General features: G+C 42.8%; 2 protein-coding genes across 2 annotated transcripts in view; both read left to right on the top strand.

Annotated features, from left to right (window-relative positions):
* pcif1 (phosphorylated CTD interacting factor 1) overlaps positions 1–3,775 on the top strand; it is a 29,352-nt gene extending 25,577 nt beyond the window's left edge. Inside the window, exon 16 of the mRNA XM_083660760.1 lies at positions 350–3,775. Coding sequence (XP_083516886.1) covers positions 350–743 — 394 coding nt within the window. The 3' untranslated portion in view covers positions 744–3,775. The remainder of the gene's footprint in view (positions 1–349) is intronic.
* Positions 3,776–6,395: 2,620 nt separating this feature from the next.
* On the top strand, positions 6,396–17,409 carry LOC310798594 (deoxynucleotidyltransferase terminal-interacting protein 1-like). The gene is made up of 13 exons (XM_083661134.1): positions 6,396–6,662; positions 7,297–7,364; positions 7,807–7,903; positions 8,243–8,341; positions 9,072–9,137; positions 10,087–10,140; positions 10,275–10,336; positions 11,445–11,487; positions 11,722–11,780; positions 12,320–12,380; positions 12,843–12,914; positions 13,591–13,646; positions 16,399–17,409. Exons 1-13 carry the CDS (start codon positions 6,588–6,590, stop codon positions 16,511–16,513), a joined length of 927 nt encoding a protein of 308 aa, XP_083517260.1. The 5' UTR covers positions 6,396–6,587; the 3' UTR covers positions 16,514–17,409.
* The last annotated feature ends 514 nt before the right edge of the window (positions 17,410–17,923 follow it).

The raw sequence follows: 17,923 nt of genomic DNA, 5'->3' as shown, positions 1-17,923 counted from the left end.
AGCCATTGTGACAGCATAACAACACATCAACGAGGAGGGAACAGACACAGACGGACGCATCAGCAATGATAGACATCAGTGATGTCACTCGAATTGTGATGTCATCAGTTATTTATGACAGTCGTAGACACTGATGATGTCATAATAAGAGGCGGGAGTGCGAAGTTGAGAGAGGGAAGAGGAGGGACAGAATGTAGAGCAATGGCGGTAATGCAACATAAAGGATGCCAACTGCCATAAAACACTACAGAAGAAGTCATAAGTATAACATGAGGAAACTCAAGCTGTTGCAAAACACTCTGCTGCCATCTAGTGGCTCTTACACTGACACAGTCCTTTGTGCCTGCAGGGAGGAGATGTACTACAAGGCGGTGCATGGTACTGCGGTGCTCTTCCTGCAGAACGACGCGGGCTTCGCCAAGTGGGCACCCACGCCGGAGCGCCTGGCTGAGCTAACCGCGGCATACCGCGCCTCCTCCTCCCGCAACTCTGCTGCTGGCCCCGCCCCCACAGCCGCTGGCCCCGCCCCCACAGCCACAACAGGAGACAGAGACTCCTCACTTTCCTCTGCTGCCCCCGCCCCCACAGCCACAGGAGACAAAGACTCCGCCTCCAAAACAGCTGCTGAGAGGACGCAGAGCGAGGAGTGTCCCGGTAGCCACGACAACAACAACAACAACAACAACAACAACAGTAGCAGCAGTAGCAGCAGCAGCCCCAGAGACAAGATGAGTGCCGTGTAGAGAAGGGGCGGCACTTCTGCGTTCTGTAGAGGAGGGGGCGTGGCTTCTGCATTCTGTAGAGAACTGTTAAAGCGTTTAAGGTAGTTCCTAGCTGTTATGCTGCAGTCCTCCATCACTTGTGTTTACATGCCAGCCAGTCAGCTTTGTGTTTGGATTGTCCCTCACCAGCACCGGTAGCACATCTCCATGTTCTGCCATGCTGCTCTGCCAGCAGGGGGCAGACCGGAGTGTCCACTTTCTACTGCGTTCTGTTCTGTTGCTTTCTGCTGTCAGCTTTCTGGTTCGTGGCTTGCGGGTTCGTCTGCAGTGGCCTCAGTTCTTGTGATTGGTCGAAGCTTTGATGTTGACTTGAGGCATGTGGAGCTTTTTTAAGCCTCCAGTGATTCAGATTTAACCTCCTGGAACTGTATTTTGTTGCTAATGTTGCTAGGCAACACACAGCACCGGCCAATAAGAGTTATGTTTATTACTACGCAGCAAAATGTAGTTTGAAGCAGCTAAACGTGACTGAGCAGAAGCTACAGCAATAACCTTTTTCACTCATGATTATTATGATTAACTTTTGATTGATCCTCAAACTGAGAAGTGTTGGTGATTGGTTGATTAGGCAGCTATAGTTTCTAATAGGACTTTTTCGATTTTCTCTGATTGCCTCTGTCAGTTAGAGAAGTTGGACTGTGGTAGAATCCATATCAGAGCTTTCCTCAGTGGAAACAAGACAACACGCTAACGCTGCAGTTTACAACATGCTAACACTCTACAACACGCTAACGCTGCAGTCTGTTCTGTACAAAATGCTAACGCTCTAGAACATTGGTTCCCAAACTGTGGTCCGTGGTCCACGGGGCTCCGCATGGTAGTCCGGTAGAATAGCATTTAAAAAATATATATCTATAGACAACAGTTTTTACATATACCCATGAACTCTGAGGAGTAGCCGGCTTGTGCTGATTTTCGAAAATATCACGATATTCAGGAAATATCACAATTTTTCAAATTTTCTTTCAGAGGCTGTAACGGACTCAGTTTTAAAGCCAGAGTGACATTTCTGGTATCATATGAAACTATAAGACCTGTCCTAAAGCATTGATTGTTACCATGTCAAGCTAGCTTGTCAGGAAGGTGGCTAAATGACACTTCAAAGTTAGGCTAAATTTGGTGAGGGAAAAAACATCTTCAAATGGGTCCTCTTTTTCACAGCCTAATGTTGGTAGGTGTGCGTGTGTGCGTTTCCATTTTGAACCAATAGCCTTAAGTTGTTGAGCCTTTCTGATCATCAAATCATCCACGTTTATTTTCCGGGGGGAGATGGGTTATACGCATTGGAAGTGGTCGCTGGGAATTTTGGTTTGGTACATAGTGGTACTTGGTCACAAAAGTTTGGGAACCCCTGCTCTAGAACACACTAATGCTGCAGTGTTTTGGTGAGAGAGGCCTGAGTGCTGCCCCCTGCAGGCCTCTGTACAATATAGACCAGAAGCTCTGCCCACAGCGCACCTCCAGGAAGTGGTTTGATCAGCCAGATCACACACCTAACTAACCGTCTGTACCGAGCTGAAGGAGACACAAGCTCCTGATGAGAAGTAGGAGGGTACGCAGCTTATAATAAAGAAGCGCTCCCTCCTCCACCCCGTGTTGTCGTTTGAGAGGTGATCCTCAAAACACTCAACTATTATTAACCCCCTTCTGCCCTCTACTGGAATGATGGTGCATTCAAAACACCTGGGAAGTTTGAACTCTGAGATTTCCGACTTCCTACGACATCATTGCGTTCAAGACAACTCGGGACTCTGAAAAAACAAGCTCCAAGTTGTCCCAACTCGGAATTACAGGTCTATTCTAGTATAATTTCCAAGCTTCAGATTTCTGACCTGTAATTCCGAATTGGACTAAGCATTCAATTGGAAGTGGGAAGTGGTTGTTTTGAACAAGGTATGACTGTGTGACCTGATGTCTTCAGACAGGAGGTGACTGACTGCTGTTAAAAAGTAGTCACGTCCTCTTCCGCGTTCAGCATGTGAACCAAGGGATTTCATCCACCATTCATTTTCAAAAAACCCTCATAAAAATGGTTTCACTTGGTCAAATCAAGCGATTCAGCTATATTTAGAATCGGGCGAGCCCATAGAACATTTCACTCAGGCCATTTTTATTTTTCATTTTTGGCACGAGTGAAATGTTCTCCAAATATAGCTGAATCCAGTTGTTGTAGTACTCGAGTCTAGTCTTCAGGACATGTGACTCGACCATTCATGCATTCAGACTCGGAAGTTGGAGACATGTCTCTTGCTATGTCTCTGTGTCTCTCTGTCTCGCACCCTCTCTCGCTCTGTCTCTGTCAGTCTCTATCTCTGTCTCGCGCCGTCTCTGTCAGTCTCTATCTCTCTCTGTCTCGCATCCTCTCTCGCTCTGTCTCTGTCAGTCTCTATCTCTCTCTGTCTCGCGCCCTCTCCTGAATGCACGTTTCTATGATCATTCAATAATTCCACTAAGTGTACTGTAACATTTCTCAGTCATTAATATATGATGTTTCTAGAATAAGTCAGTAATTTAAAAGATAATAATTGCAGTAATAATTGAGTAGGCTAATAGTAGTACTCACTAACAGTATTATTGCCCCTTCAAAGCAGCTATGGTATTTTATGCAACCATTATGCATGGCAGATGATGGAACCACTAATGGCCTGATTCTTGACACAGGAGGTCTGATTTATGATCTGATGTGCCTTATTCCTATTGTTATCCTATATGAAAATGTGTAAACGGCTATTTACTCCACTGGTGTAACGTGAGACACCAGGCTGGCAGTTACATATCTGTAACTGTGCTCGCTCGCTCGTCTCTCTCCTTCTCTGTTTAGACAATCAGCATAACATTAGGGAGGCATACTATATGACGACTTCAAATGTTTGTTAAAAAAGTGAATAATTTATCTTTTTCATGTCATTCTTTTTTCTTTTTCTTTTTTTCTTTTTGGAAAGTAAAGTTATTTATTTGGAGGCTCCAAATCCTCTTATTTCACTCATGGCCTTTGTGCCTCGAACACTGAGGACTCGAGATATAGTGACTTGACTACAACACTGGCTGAATTGCTTGGTCTGACCAAGTAAAACTATTTTTATAAGGATTTTATGAAATATAAATGGAAAAATGAATGGTGGATGAAATCCCTTGGTTCGTATGCTGAATGCAGAAGAGGGTGTGACTTTGGCACTCTATAAAACTTTCATTTGGAATTTTTCACTTCCCCCCAAAAAGGTATCAAATGATTTGGTAAAATAACTTCCTGTAACTGCGATGGGGGCGGGGCCTCAACATCACACTGGCTGTTTTCTGAAAGCTGTCCAACCCTGATTGGTTAAAGTCATATGTCTGTCACCAGCAGCTCCTGTAGATATTGTACAGTAAAGTGCTATGAAGTATGTTGTTATTTTCCTCCTACGCTATTGGATCGAGCTCTGATGAAAAACAGAAATTAATTGTACGTTTCACTGTTCCTCCATGCTTTTTTATTTGAGTTAATTTAACATAATTTTTTAAAAGATGAAAATCTGTTCCTGTATGATACAGCTTATGAGATAGTTTGTTTTGAACTAAACCAAAGTGTTATTATTAAGAAGATATATATCTTGTATGTAAAAGTAGAACCGTGTATGCATCAGTACTGCTGACGTCTAACCAGCAAAAATACTCCTCCCATTTATTTTTATAATTCTTTCTTGTTCTCTTGTTTTGTTTATTTTGTGGTAACTGATTTGTTTTTGTTTTGAGTTATTTGGGTTCATTGTGCATGCTCCTCTCAGACTCTGTGTAATCCTGAATGTGTTAGAGGTTGAGACTTCCCGTCCGAGCCGCATGGCCACACACTGCTCTGCTGGCCTCCATTTTGGATTTTTGTTTTCTTTCCCCCCCATCGTTTTTCTTCACTAGATGTGGAAAAGTTAAGATGCTAACAACGACAACATTATTTGTGTAACTGTGGAACAAAACGATCGTTTCGGTGTGGGTCCTGTGTGGCAGTGCGGCTTGGCCAGGAAGCGGTAGCCATGTTATTTTTAGCGGGTCCTCGCGGCGTTGGTCTAATTAAAGCCCCGCCCTACTGTGCCTGTGATTTTGGCTTACCCTGATATTCTTCCCCTAACCCCAACCAATCATCAATCCTCATGCCTAAACCCAACCCAATCAGAGGTAGAGTAGGGCGGGTCTTACCTAGAAGAGGCGTGGGATCCATAACGCGCCCTCGCGGTGTGGTCATGCTGCTTGGTAAGGAAGTGGCAGCCATGTTGTTTTTAGGAGAATGTAAATAGTGTCGGTCCTGTCTGCAGCTTCACTCTCCAGTAAAACTGTCCAACATGTATCTGACTGTGTTTTAATAAACTGGGTTAAAGACTGTATTACTACAGCATTCTGCACACTGTTTCTGTACCGCAGGTGGAACCATGTGTTTTTGTGCTTGTGATGAGAAATGCTTGATTTTGCAACGTCTTTTCTCAAAACTTGCAATGCAATTTATTACGTTTTATGTGACCCCTTTGCTGTAAAATTGCAGGAATTGACAAAAACCAAACCTGTTTTGACATTTGAATTGCAGCTCCCATGGCAAGCCGTTTTAACATGTCATTACATTTTAGATGTATAATTTCTCGTAGTCAACATGTTATCAGTCAGATTGGTAAATAGAGATATCTTCAGCTTTGATTGTACTAGACAAATCTACATTAAGATATCTAAAGAAGTGTAAGTGGCAGTTTACATTTACTAGCTAGACTGGGTGTAGTCTATTGCAGATAATGGCAAATGGCCTGCATTTATATAGGCCTAGCGCTTTTATCCAAAGCACTTTACAATCAGTACTAGGTACATTCACACAGACATTCATACATACACCAATGGCGGCAAGCTACCCCACAGGGTGCTGGCACAACCATCGGGAGCAATTTGGGGTTTAGTATCTTGCCCGAGGACACTGGACAGACTATACAGACAGGAGACTGGAGGAGCCGGGGATCGAACCACCGATCTCCTTTATCTAAAGCGATTAGTGTCCGACCAGCTCTGCCTCCTGAGCTACAGTCGCCAAGATATCTAATTCAATTCTTCCTAGTCAAAAAGAACATTTCAGATGGCATTCTTCCAAGGACAGTGACATCACTTTTGCTATTCATGTGTGCATAAATACCTACATACACACATACATACACAGATTACATTTAAGACTGCGAGAAGATAGTGACGATAAAATTACAGTGTGAGCAGGCAATGTCTGATGTCTTTAATAATCCCCCCCTCCCCCTTTATGCTTATTTTATCAATCCATAAGATTCAAGATTTAAGATTCAAGATTATTAAGTGTCCCAAAAGGGCAATTTGGGTTGCAAAAAGCGTAGTACAAAGTACATACATAAAAACAAGACAAATAAAACTATAAATACAAATAATCTAGTTATCAATCCATTTTCCCCATTTAGCTCTCAAATCCTTCACTATCTAATCTTAGGATGAACGTACATTATATTATACATCCATGGTCACAGCAGACTGACCTTCCCAACATGGCGGCTTTCAAGGTTCAGTTCTCACATGGCCCTGCCCATCGCGTAATTGCGCATGCGCCGTATTTGGGTCCTAGGAGCAACATCCTTTTCCTGTATAAAACGCTGATTTATTTGATCACATCGGATCAGCCGGTTATTGATTTATTTATAGTGTTTGGTGAAGTTGTGAACATTCTGATTGCGTCATCATCTCCCTGTGTGACGGATTAGTGATCTTTGTTAGCCGCAGCTGTTAGTTAGCCTGGCTACCGGAGTTAACTCGGGTCGGCCCGGCCTGGACCGGGTTAGCATGGGAGCGCACCGCAGCGAGGGCCGCAGCCGGGACTGGATGGCCCCGATCGGGCCAGAGGACCTGCACATCCCGGTGAGACACAGCTGCTAGCTGCCTAGCGTTAGTTAGCTAGCTGCTAGCTAGCTTTAATTGTGATATAAAACATCCTACAGTAAACAAACGTAATACAAAATGTATTAATATGATAATAATGACTCATTGATTCATAACTTAAAATGTGTTTAGACTGACAGGTCTGCTTTAGGTTTTATCCAGTCAGAGGATTCACTTATAATACACTATCGATCTATCTATTTATCGCCATTTATTCTTATGATTCTTACGCTTATTATTATTATTATTATTATTGTTGTTGTTATTATGACAAGAGGTTAATAAAGTGATCTCTCATGTCAGTAAGGAGCAGTGGGCAGTGCCCACCCCCTTCGCTCTGATGATGCAGATTGTACTAGATTGTGATCATACACTGATCATCTAATCAATGACTCACTAATGTTCACAATCCTACAGCCTTCAAAATAAAAGCCTTGAAGTTTAAAGTAGTGCCTTGCTCCAGGGTATAGAACCCCCAACACTCCTGACATGTGTGTGTGTGTGTGTGTGTGTGTGTGTGTGTGTGTGTGTGTGTGTGTGTGTGTGTGTGTGTGTGTGTGTGTGTGTGTGTGTGTGTGTGTGTGTGTGTGTGTGTGTGCGCGCGTGCGTGCAGCCATGGAACCTGATGATTAAACACAGACAGATCCACAGACGTGGACGCCGCTCTCACATGACCGTCAGGTCAGTTTACTGGTTCTATTGATTAATACTGGTTTATGATGGTTATACTGGTTTGTACTCTGGTAAGATATCTGGCCAATATGTGACTACATTTCTTACCAAGAAATGTCTTCAGCAATGTGTTTGTAAAGGTGTCTCCTGTCAAAAAGTCCTTTTTCTTTTTTAATTGCGTCGATTTGCATAACGTGCCGTCGATGCGTCAAAATTAAGTGAAGCAAAGATAATTAACCCTTGTGCCATGTTTTAATATACTACTTGGGTTCTTAACATTGCTTCCAGGGCCCGAAATTAAATTTACGTTCTGGCGAGCGATGCTCAGAGGGCTGTCTGCCCACTTTGTACTGGTCTCTGCTCTCTCACTGTGGTTATTAAAGTGTGTGTGTGTGTGTGTGTGTGTGTGTGTGTGTGTGTGTGTGTGTGTGTGTGTGTGTGTGTGTGTTAGCTACACAGACCCGCTGGTGTCCATGGATCTATTGAGGGCAGTGCTCCAGCCCAGCTTCAATGATGACATTATGGCCGTGTTCAGGAAGTACCAGAAGGTGAGGCAGTGATGACCTCATAACAATGACATCATAGCCGTACGAGGTACCATGGCAGCCCCGGCTAAAAAAAAAAAGCAAGTGCACGTACCCCAGAAGTACCTCGAAAGCTACCGAGAGAGCTGGCCATGTCTCCGCAACTCGGGTTCCCACGGGTTCTTGAAATGCTTAGCTGTTAGCCTTTATGCAGGGTTTGTCCTTAAGGGCCTCCGTAGTCCAGCAGCTGTACAGTGCTTTGTTTAAAAATGTGCTGTGGTCTCTGTCGCCCGCTAGTGGCCAGAAAGTCTGCCGTTTACAGAGCTGTAATGTAGCTGTGATGTTCTCTGATGTTTTGTGCAGTTCTTTGAGAAAGCAGCTCAGAACGTGAAGGAGAACGTTGGAGAGGAGGTACAGACGGATCAGCTGATCAGAGACACCTGCCGGAACCTTCTGGAGCACGTAAGACTGACCTCTGACCCTAACCCTAAAGCCAACCATACACTGTACTAGAGCCTGACCGATACTGGATGTTTGAGGCTGAGGCCGATACCGATATTAGGGTGTAAAAAAGTTCCGATATCGATATATCGGCCGATATTCTTATATTAAATATACACATTATATTACACAATGTTTTTGCAACGATCCCTCAAATATCAAACACTTGACAAAGATATGACTTGACATGACTTGAGATGTAATGTAGGCAGGATATTTTACAGCTCATCAATAAACTTTATTGTCCAAAATGACATCAATGCAATGAAACAGTAAACTTAACTGGGGATTTAATCATTATAAATAACTACAAATACAAAAACACAAATGGAACAAATATGAAATATAACCTGAATTAAGAAAAAAGATCAAATATACACAACATGTTGTCTATGACTTAAAAATGACAAAATAAAGAAAAATATCGGGTTGAATTTGAGCTTGGTAGCGTGTACATGGCGAAACTTGGTTGCAGAGAGGAGGGGCTATGAGTAATTTGTTCTGTGTGTTTGTGTGTGTGAGAGAGAGAGAGACAACGGGGCAGGGTGGAGTTGAGCAAGGGGGGGGAAACGAACTGTCAACATCTGTTGTGGTGGACACAAAATGTTGATGTGGTGTACCACCACAAAAGGATCAATGTATGGGAAAGACTGCACCAGTGTGACCTCTGACATCTGTGTGATGTCATCAGGCCAAGCAGCTGTTTCCAGAGGTGGAGGGGAAGAGCGGCCGGCCGGGCTCAGAGGTCAGCGTCAAGGTAGGAACCTCACAACGTTCTGGACCTATCAGGTTCTACCTAGAACATGTAGAACATGTTGTACTGTTACAAGGCTGTTTCCACAATCATCTTCTGAAAGTGGAAAGTTTCTCAGAGCTCCCTGAAAAGGCCGTTTTCAACAAGCAAGATTCGTGACATCACAAATCTTGGAGCCAATCCCTGTCCAGTATTCAGGCAGTTGATGCCCCGACACATTCTTACTCCCAACTCGTCATAGACTGCAGATTGTTCAGGAACCCTTGTCGTCACTTTGTCACGAGTGAGAATGTGTTGAAAGCCCGTGTTGTATGCTGTGATTGGCTAGTTATGTTCTAGATAACCCTGATTGGTTGCTTTGGATTTATAAATGAGGGAGAAGGAGGGGAAGTCATTTTAAGCATTTTAACAAGGTAATGTAACCTTTTTGGTGGGAAAAACCATCGGATACAAATTATTATTCACAGTAGAGTATTTTATACACAACTTGAAACATGACTTTAGGGGGTCTTTAACATCTAAAGCAACAACACGCCGTCATTTTTGAAAGATTTGCCTAATTGCCATCTTCTAAGAGGTGAAGATAGATGCCTTTCTTGTCTCTGTAGTAGATAAATAGTGAGCGCTATTTAGCTTAGCACAATGAATGATAGTCAGTGGTGCTGGCTAGCCTACCCTGCAAGAAGGTGTGGTGCGGTTACTGCAGCCTGCTACAGTGCAGATTTCAGCTAAAAACAATGACATCTTTTCAAGTCAACTTGGCATTTCAGGGCTTGTGGAGGATTACGCCAGGTGCACAGTATGGAAGCTTTTTTTTTATATTCTTTTTCATTTTTGCTCATGTTAATGGGGGTAGGCCAGCCAGTACCATTGACTACCATTCATTTTGGTAAGCTCTGTGTGTGTGTGTGTGTGTGTGTGTGTGTGTGTGTGTGTGTTTGTGTGTTCTCAGCGCAGCAAACCAGCTGATGAAGAGAGCCGGAGAGGTAGTCCAGTTCCTAAGAAGGTACAGTAACACACACATGATTATTAGCACGATTTCAGCCGGAGTGACCGGGCGATGATGTGTAAATCACTATGTGCGTGTCTAATGTGCGTGCGTGTGTGCCTGTGTGTGCCTGTGCCTGTGTGTGTGCGCAGAGGAAGGGTCGTCCCCCTGTTCCAGCTGTCAACTATGAGCGACCTTTGACCTTCTCCAGCCAGTGAGTATCTGCTCTTTATCACATTACATCATATTGCTTTCAATTGCTGTACATTACATCATATTACTCTATTATATTGCTCTACTGACATAGTGAAGGGCAATCTTTCTGAAATGTGTGTTAAAATGTAGGGCTGTCCGACTCAGAATCCTACCATTTCATTTCATTTATTTGATAGGGACACGTGTTAAATATAGACAATTGCAATACAGTCATCCAATGCACTGCAATACCAGTCAAATCAAATTCGACTGTCCAATACGAATAAGCGACTATTCTATAAAAAATAAATAAATGTATAGAATATCTTTACTAATTATTTTGACCATATCAACAGTCAATGCAACAGAGTGATGGGGACATATTTTGAGCAATAGGAGACTGTATATGATCATGCAAGATTTGAATTGGCAACGTCAGGCTATCGGATGGTTTGTCTGAATAATGAGACAGGCAGGAGACATCTATTTATTTTTTAATTAAATTAAGCTCTTAAAGTTTTTATTTTATTTCACCTTTTAAACATTAAACCATGTAGCCTACATGAATAAACAAAGGAAACAGTGTAAAATAAGACATTGCCACTGCTTTGAAATTATATCTCTAATGCCTAGGGATAGGCTATACAGTTCTTTAGCCTATTTCTCAAAAACTAATGGCTAAATAAATCTAAACAAGAACAAATTAACAAATGAAATTTAAGATTAGAATTTAAATGGAAAAAACGACTGCTCGACTTGAGGAATGTCCATCGACTCACGGGTCTCTCAACTGATGATTTCATCTATTCAACTTTTAGAGGACAACCCCTGCTAGCAGGGCACTGCCAAACCCCTGCTAGCAGGGTACTGCCAAAGTGGCCTTAGGGATCTCAGGGCATCACGGCCAGAAGGAGGGGCCATGGAGGCCATGGCCTTATGGCCTCCATGTAATTCCCACCCTGCATTACACACATATACATTATATACAACATTACATACATTATAGACATACATGATATAGATTACATACATCACAGACATATACATTGCATGCATTATGATATACATTACATGCATTATATACACTGTAGAACAGTAGAAATATATGCATGTGTTGTTCTCCCCAGAGTGAAGCCTAAATCAGATCCAGTGAAAAGAGAAGGACCAAAGGTTCGTATGAGAGAATCAGTACTACTGTGTGTATTACTGTGTGTACTATATATATATATATATATATATATATATATATATATATATATATATATATATACACACATGCATACACAAGTTTTGAATACCAAAATTAGTTTCAACAGCCCTAGTATTTAGTACTATAACTGTTGTAGTTAATGTATTGGTCCTGTGTGTGTATTTGGATTGTGCTGATGTGTGCGCATGTTGCAGTGGGATCCAGCCAGGCTGAGTGGCAGCAGCACGTTTGTCCTCGGCTCCCGAGCCAACAAGTGAGTTACTGCTAATGTTAGCTTGCTAACAAGTGAGTTACTGCTAACATTAGCTTGCTAACAAGTGAGTTACTGCTAACATTAGCTTGCTAACAAGTGAGTTACTGCTAACGTTAGCTTGCTAACAAGTGAGTTACTGCTAACATTAGCTTGCTAACAAGTGAGTTACTGCTAACATTAGCTTGCCAACAAGTGAGTTACTGCGAACGTTAGCTTGCTAACAAGTGAGTTACTGCTAACATTAGCTTGCTAACAAGTGAGTTACTGCTAACATTAGCTTGCTAACAAGTGAGTTACTACTAACATTAGCTTGCTAACAAGTGAGTTACTGCTAACATTAGCTTGCTAACAAGTGAGTTACTGCTAGCTGTCCCCCAACAAAGGGGGGGACTATTGATTGGTCTCCGTTTGTCACACTGTAATGTTGACTTTGTCTTGTTGTTTATGTTGTCTTCTTGTTTACGTTGTCTTGTTTATGCTGTCTTTTTGTTATCTTGTTGTTTATGTTATCTTGTTGTTTATGTTGTCTTTTTGTGCAGGGCGTTGGGAATGGGCGGGACCAGAGGACGCATCTACATCAAACATGCTGATCTTTTTAAGGTACACACACGCATATTAAAGACCCTCTAAAGTCACGTTTTAAAGGATGTACAAATACTGGGGTGTGATTAATATTTGTACATGCAAAATGTGTAAATATCCTATTTTCCTTCCTTGTAAAAAAATAACTTTTTTGGAGATGCGAGGTCTCCGCTTCACAGCGACGAAATGTCGCTCGTCCGGCTTACTTTTGAATTTCAGATTTCCTCCAGTGTGCACAGCAGGTCCCCCTTCAGGAGAGGAGTGTAAAAACACCTCTCTCCTGATCAACTGCAAGTCAAGTCTCGTCTAGTCAAGAGTTTTCCTTTTTAGACATAAAAAAATTAACACATTTAGACTTGATGAGGTCTTTAATTATAATGGATACACTTGTAGTTTAATAAATCTGGTGTGTGTGTCTGTGTGCGTGCGTGTGTGTGTGTGTGTGTGTGTGTGTGTGTGTGTGTGTGTGTGTGTGTGTAGTATGCTGCAGATGCTCAAGATAAGCACTGGCTGGCGGAGCGGCAGCACATGAGAGCCACAGGAGGGAAGATGGTGAGAAAACATTCAAATGTCAAAACGTTTATTTAAACTGAAACATGAGCAGCAAGTGCTGTCATTGTTGGGCGCGTGCGAGTACGGTGCACGCACGCCAGCTCGAGCACATGCTGCCTGCAGTTACTCTTAACGGCCACCGGTGTCAGTAAGAGTTAGAAGTTATGCAATGGACCTTTTAAAAGCTGTTCATTTGACTTTTTCATATCAGTCAGTCACAGCTCCAGCATCTGGATACACCGCTCACGGTTAGAGCCTTGCTCCTCTGCAACAATCAATCTTTCAGTCAATGCCAGTTGGGCACCGACTGATTTGATGAGTTGACTGTCATGCATTTTGCTTGTTCTTTACAGTACATAAAGATGTTTCACTTTATTCTGTTTCTTTAGAGGGTAAAATATCTCTATTCGACTTGATTTGATGATTTCACTCTCATGCATTTTCCTCTCTCTTTACATGAAGCTGTCACTTTATTTCTGTGCTCGACTTTGATCTATTGAAGCTTTCCATCAACTCTGTGTGCTCTACTAATAAACCTGCCTGCCTACATTTGTTCGTGTGTGTGTGTGTGTGTGTGTGTGTGTGTGTGTGTGTGTGTGTGTGTGTGTGTGTGTGTGTGTGTGTGTGTGTGTGTGTGTGTGTGTGTGTGTGTGTGTGTGTGTATGTGTATGTATAGGCCTACCTGCTGATAGAAGAGGACATCCAGGATCTTGCTCACAGTGATGAGTATAAGTAAGACTGACTGACCCGACCTCTGACCTGCTGATGTCACAGTCGTACATTCAACATATCCTCCAACTCATACGACCAATGACGTCGTACCACTGACTGAAATACACTGCAATACGACCATACGACTACGTCTGCTAGACTAGCGCCCCTCAGTGGCAGAGAAAAAGTACTATGCGACTTCCGCCCAAAAGCAAGTTGAAAAAGTGACTTTTCTTCTAAAAAATCATTTCCGGTTAGGGTGTGGGTTAGGGGTACGGACCGCAACAACTTGGTAGCCGAGTGGCGACAGGCGGCTGTCAAGCCAGCGGCCCCAGGTTCAAATCCCACACAAGGGTATACTTTCACCAAACTCTGAGACTGGCCTGTTATTCACACGACTGCTAGAGGACGCTTAACGTTGAAATGTGATTTCACGTCGCATTCAGCTGCTTGTTAGTCTGGATGTAAAAACCTCGCTCCGAGTCAAAGTTATTTTTCACCATTTTGTGACATTTTATAGACCAAACGACTACCGTAAATTCCGGACTATAAGACGCACCGGTCTATAAGCCGCGGGACCAAAATTGACTATTTTTTTCTTCTATAAGCCGCACCGGACTATAAGCCGCGGGTGTTTTGATGTTTAATTACCATGTGAAAGGGTTCGTGCACAGAGAGGAATGTCGGGAAAGAGATCGCTGTTTGGGGAAGCTCCCATTTATTAACATTTCAACAAAACAAAACAAAAGTCAGGTCACTAATCCCCAGACAAAATCACACAACAATAGGCTACCGTATATGTGCAGCAAACCTGTAACCAGAGAAGTCAAGTCACTAATCCTCGTCTTCCTCTTCTTCCTGCGTACTGAAACCACCAAAGTCCTCATCTTCAGTGTCGGAAACGAACAGGTTCAGGGTGGCTTCGTCAACCACTCTCCTCTCTCCTTCATTGTCACTCAAAACCAACGAACTCCTCTTCATCAGTGTCGGCATCGAACAGCCTCTGAAGCCTCTGACGGCCCTCAGCGCCAACTGTGGCGGCGTCATCCTTTTCATCCCGCAGCAGTCCAGCATTTTGGAATCCGTTGGTGATTGTGGATGTTTTCACACTCCTATAATATTCCGTGATCTTCCTTTGTGTGAATTCGCCGAAGTTTGTGATTTTCTCCTGGTAGTCGGGAGGGAGTTGTTCAGTAGTTCTCCCCCGGACGGACAGTCCCTTTCGTCTCATGAATCGGTAGCACCAAGATGGCCCACCTCTGAAATGTTCAATTTTCATCTCGGTGGCGATTGTTTTGGCCTTCAGTCGGATCTGCACCGTGGAAACGTCTCGGCCGTCTCCTCTCTGGGTCAACACCCAGTCCTCAAGGGAATCTTCAAGTTCCGGCCATCTGCTTTTGTGGCCTCTGAAGGACTTTTTTGTCTTATTACACTGAGACAGTTCCTGCTGCTGCTGCTTCCAACGTCTCACCATTGACTCATCGATGCCCAGGATACGCGCTGCTGCTCTGTTTGTTTCTTTTAGTGCGAGTTCGACTGCTTTCAGCTTGAAAGCTGCGTCGTGTGACTTTCTGCGTACCTTCCCCATGGTAAGTGAGAGAGAGACTGCTTGTCTTGTTGTGATTCCGGGCTGATGAACTTTGCTTACCGTAATTACCATATGTAAGGGTTCACGCACAGAGGGGATTGTTGGCTGTTTGAGGAAGCTCCCATTTACCGTATTACCGTAACATTTCAACAAAACAACATAACACAACACCTTTGTTTATTTCGACAGTGCACACAGTGTCCGCGGTGTGGTGAAAAGAGGGCAAGAGAGGAAATTAAAACAGAAGTGGATTTATAGTTAGAAAGAGTGCTAAAAAAGAGAGATTTTTTTTTTTTTTTTTTTTTTTTCTGAAAAAATCCATAGATAAGACGCACCGTTATATAAGCCGCAGGGGCCAAAAAACGGGAAAAAAGCCGCGGCTTATAGTCCGGAATTTACGGTAATAGAATAGTGAGAAAATAATGGACATATTAATTGATAATGAAAATAATCGTTAGTTGCAGCTCTTCTCAACATTGGTAACGTGTCCCACATTGTCCCACACAAACATACTCATCCCACATTTGCTTTGTTGGGATCTGGTCACCCGATGTACGAGTTGATAATTCAGTCTGAATATCAGGCTAGGTAATCAGATTACAGGAATTTGACTTAGCGTAAGTATGCAGTGTAGCAGTGCCATCAAGACTCAGGAGACAAAGAAATATAAAAGATAGATTTACAACACTTCATCACCTTGGATTTACAAGTCATATCTTAAAGAGCACAGTGCAGGTTGAATTCTTTAATGAATTCACATTTGGGGCTCATAATTAGTACGGAAATAATGGCCCACCTGGGCCAAGCCCAGCAACAGGGGATGTCACAGCTGGCCTGACATCACAGGTTTACTAAAACCAGTCTAGATGCAGCTATGTGGGATGCTTTCTTTTTAATTATTATTGTTGAAAATCGCATTGCTTTATGCCCCTCCCACATATGAATGTAATGTGGTCTCCAACCTGCACCATGCTCTTTAAGGATGATATATATCAATTCACGTTGCATTGATACGATATCAATCAATGTAATTTATACTTGTCTAGATGAATATATCATCCCACCCAAAGTCCCCATGGTAACCGGGTCTGTGTGTCTCTCTTTATTGTTGCCATGGTAACGGCTCTGTGTGTGTGTCTCTCTTGTCGTTGCCATGGTAACCTGCTCTGTGTGTCTCTCTTGTAGGGACTGTCCAGACGTGAAGATGGAGGAGATGAAGCCGTTCTCTGTGCCGGTCTGGGTGGTGGAGAAGATGCAGAAAGCCATGGAGGCTCAGAGAGACCAGGATACCCTGACCTGATCTAGGGATCCACCATATGGGATTGCTTTGCCGATATTTTCCAACTCTTTTGGCCGATGCCGATGATGCCCACTCTTCCCCCCGGCTAATCTCGGAGAACATGAAGTCTCTCCTGTAGTGAATGAACACATTATTCTGCCTACTCTGATGGTGACGGCCCACTGGCAGATGCAGACAGAGATACTATGCTTTTCTAAATGGACACCTTCACTGGGCAAAATAAATCTACTAAGACTTGGCTTATGTCAAACATGCCATATTTTATTTATGTGACGTTTTCTTTCAAACTAAACTGTAAGATTCATCCTAATTACAGGATTGGATAATATCGGCCGGTCAGCAGCAATGTTCGTTTCGGGCCGATGTCGATATTCCATTTTAAAGCCTTTATCAGCGGATACCGATGACGTCCCTGGGTTTGACCGTGTGGCTCATCTAATTAGTCAGAATCTGTTGGTTGTGTTCCCACCATTTTTTTTTATTCCCCCCCCCCCCCCTGCTCTCCCCAAAATTTCAATAAACCTTTATGGCATATTATTACAATACAACAATACTGGTGTTGATAGTAATAGAAGGTGTCAAATCATTCAAAACAATAAGCATTTTGATTTTAGGAGTATTGTGCCAGCGTGCAGCGCTGTTCCAAAACGTGTCGTGTGTCATTGCCTGGGAAACGCACATCCCATAATACAACTGTTCACATCACATCCCATAATAATATGAAAATACTTGGGATGCCATACATAGATGCGAACAGGTTAGCTAAAAGTTTAGCGTCGCCAGCGACGGCCCCCACCGATGCAGTCTGGGTACGTTTCGAAATCCCTCCAGGCCTGACATTTTTTCTAGGGGAAACACTGATATTTTTTTGTATGTGGATGAATTATTCATTTGCCATATTCCCAAGTTCACAATATGCTCTGTTAATGAAATAAAAACATATAGGGAAATGCATCATCTTATTCGTGTGTTGATCAGAATTGTGATTAAAGGGTTGGGTGGGCCCCGGAAGATTTTCACATTTCAGATTTCAAAGTGGGCCCTGGTATTCTTAAGTTTGGGTACCACACACACACACACACACACACTGATAGGAAGGGTCCAGGGTTTAAAATACTGAACTATCTATTCCCTTAACTCAAGGAAGAAAAGTTGCCAACAAAAAGTTAATGAGTTAAAAAATCTTAATCCAATATGTTTGATAAACTCTTAATTAAAGTGAAGAACTTCTACCAGTTGAAAGATTTTTCTGTCACAGAAATAGTCCAGTAAAAATGTCACTTGACCTCACACTAATTGCAACAAAACCAAACTCAACTGATTTTGTATCCTCAATATGTCCTCAATGAAGGAAAAAAAGTGTTAAGGAAATGTATGAAGGGAAATCTTTGAAAATGACCCATATGATGC

Source organism: Poromitra crassiceps (assembly GCF_964638095.1).
Source record: "Poromitra crassiceps genome assembly, chromosome: 25".
In the NCBI taxonomy this organism is placed as follows: Eukaryota; Metazoa; Chordata; class Actinopteri; order Beryciformes; family Melamphaidae; genus Poromitra; species Poromitra crassiceps.
The sequence above is the reverse complement of the archived record's forward strand: the minus strand, read 5'-3'. Positions and strand labels throughout refer to the sequence as shown.

What these genes read in the sequence shown, in the direction of transcription:
- LOC310798594 (XM_083661134.1), top strand. Translation starts at nt 6,588, where the DNA reads ATGGGAGCGCACCGCAGCGAGGGCCGCAGCCGGGACTGGATGGCCCCG. An exon ending in GTAGTCCAGTTCCTAAGAAG is followed by an intron (nt 10,141 to 10,274) that starts GTACAGTAACAC and finishes GTGTGTGCGCAG; the next exon opens with AGGAAGGGTCGTCCCCCTGT. An exon ending in GAGCCACAGGAGGGAAGATG is followed by an intron (nt 12,915 to 13,590) that starts GTGAGAAAACAT and finishes GTGTATGTATAG; the next exon opens with GCCTACCTGCTGATAGAAGA.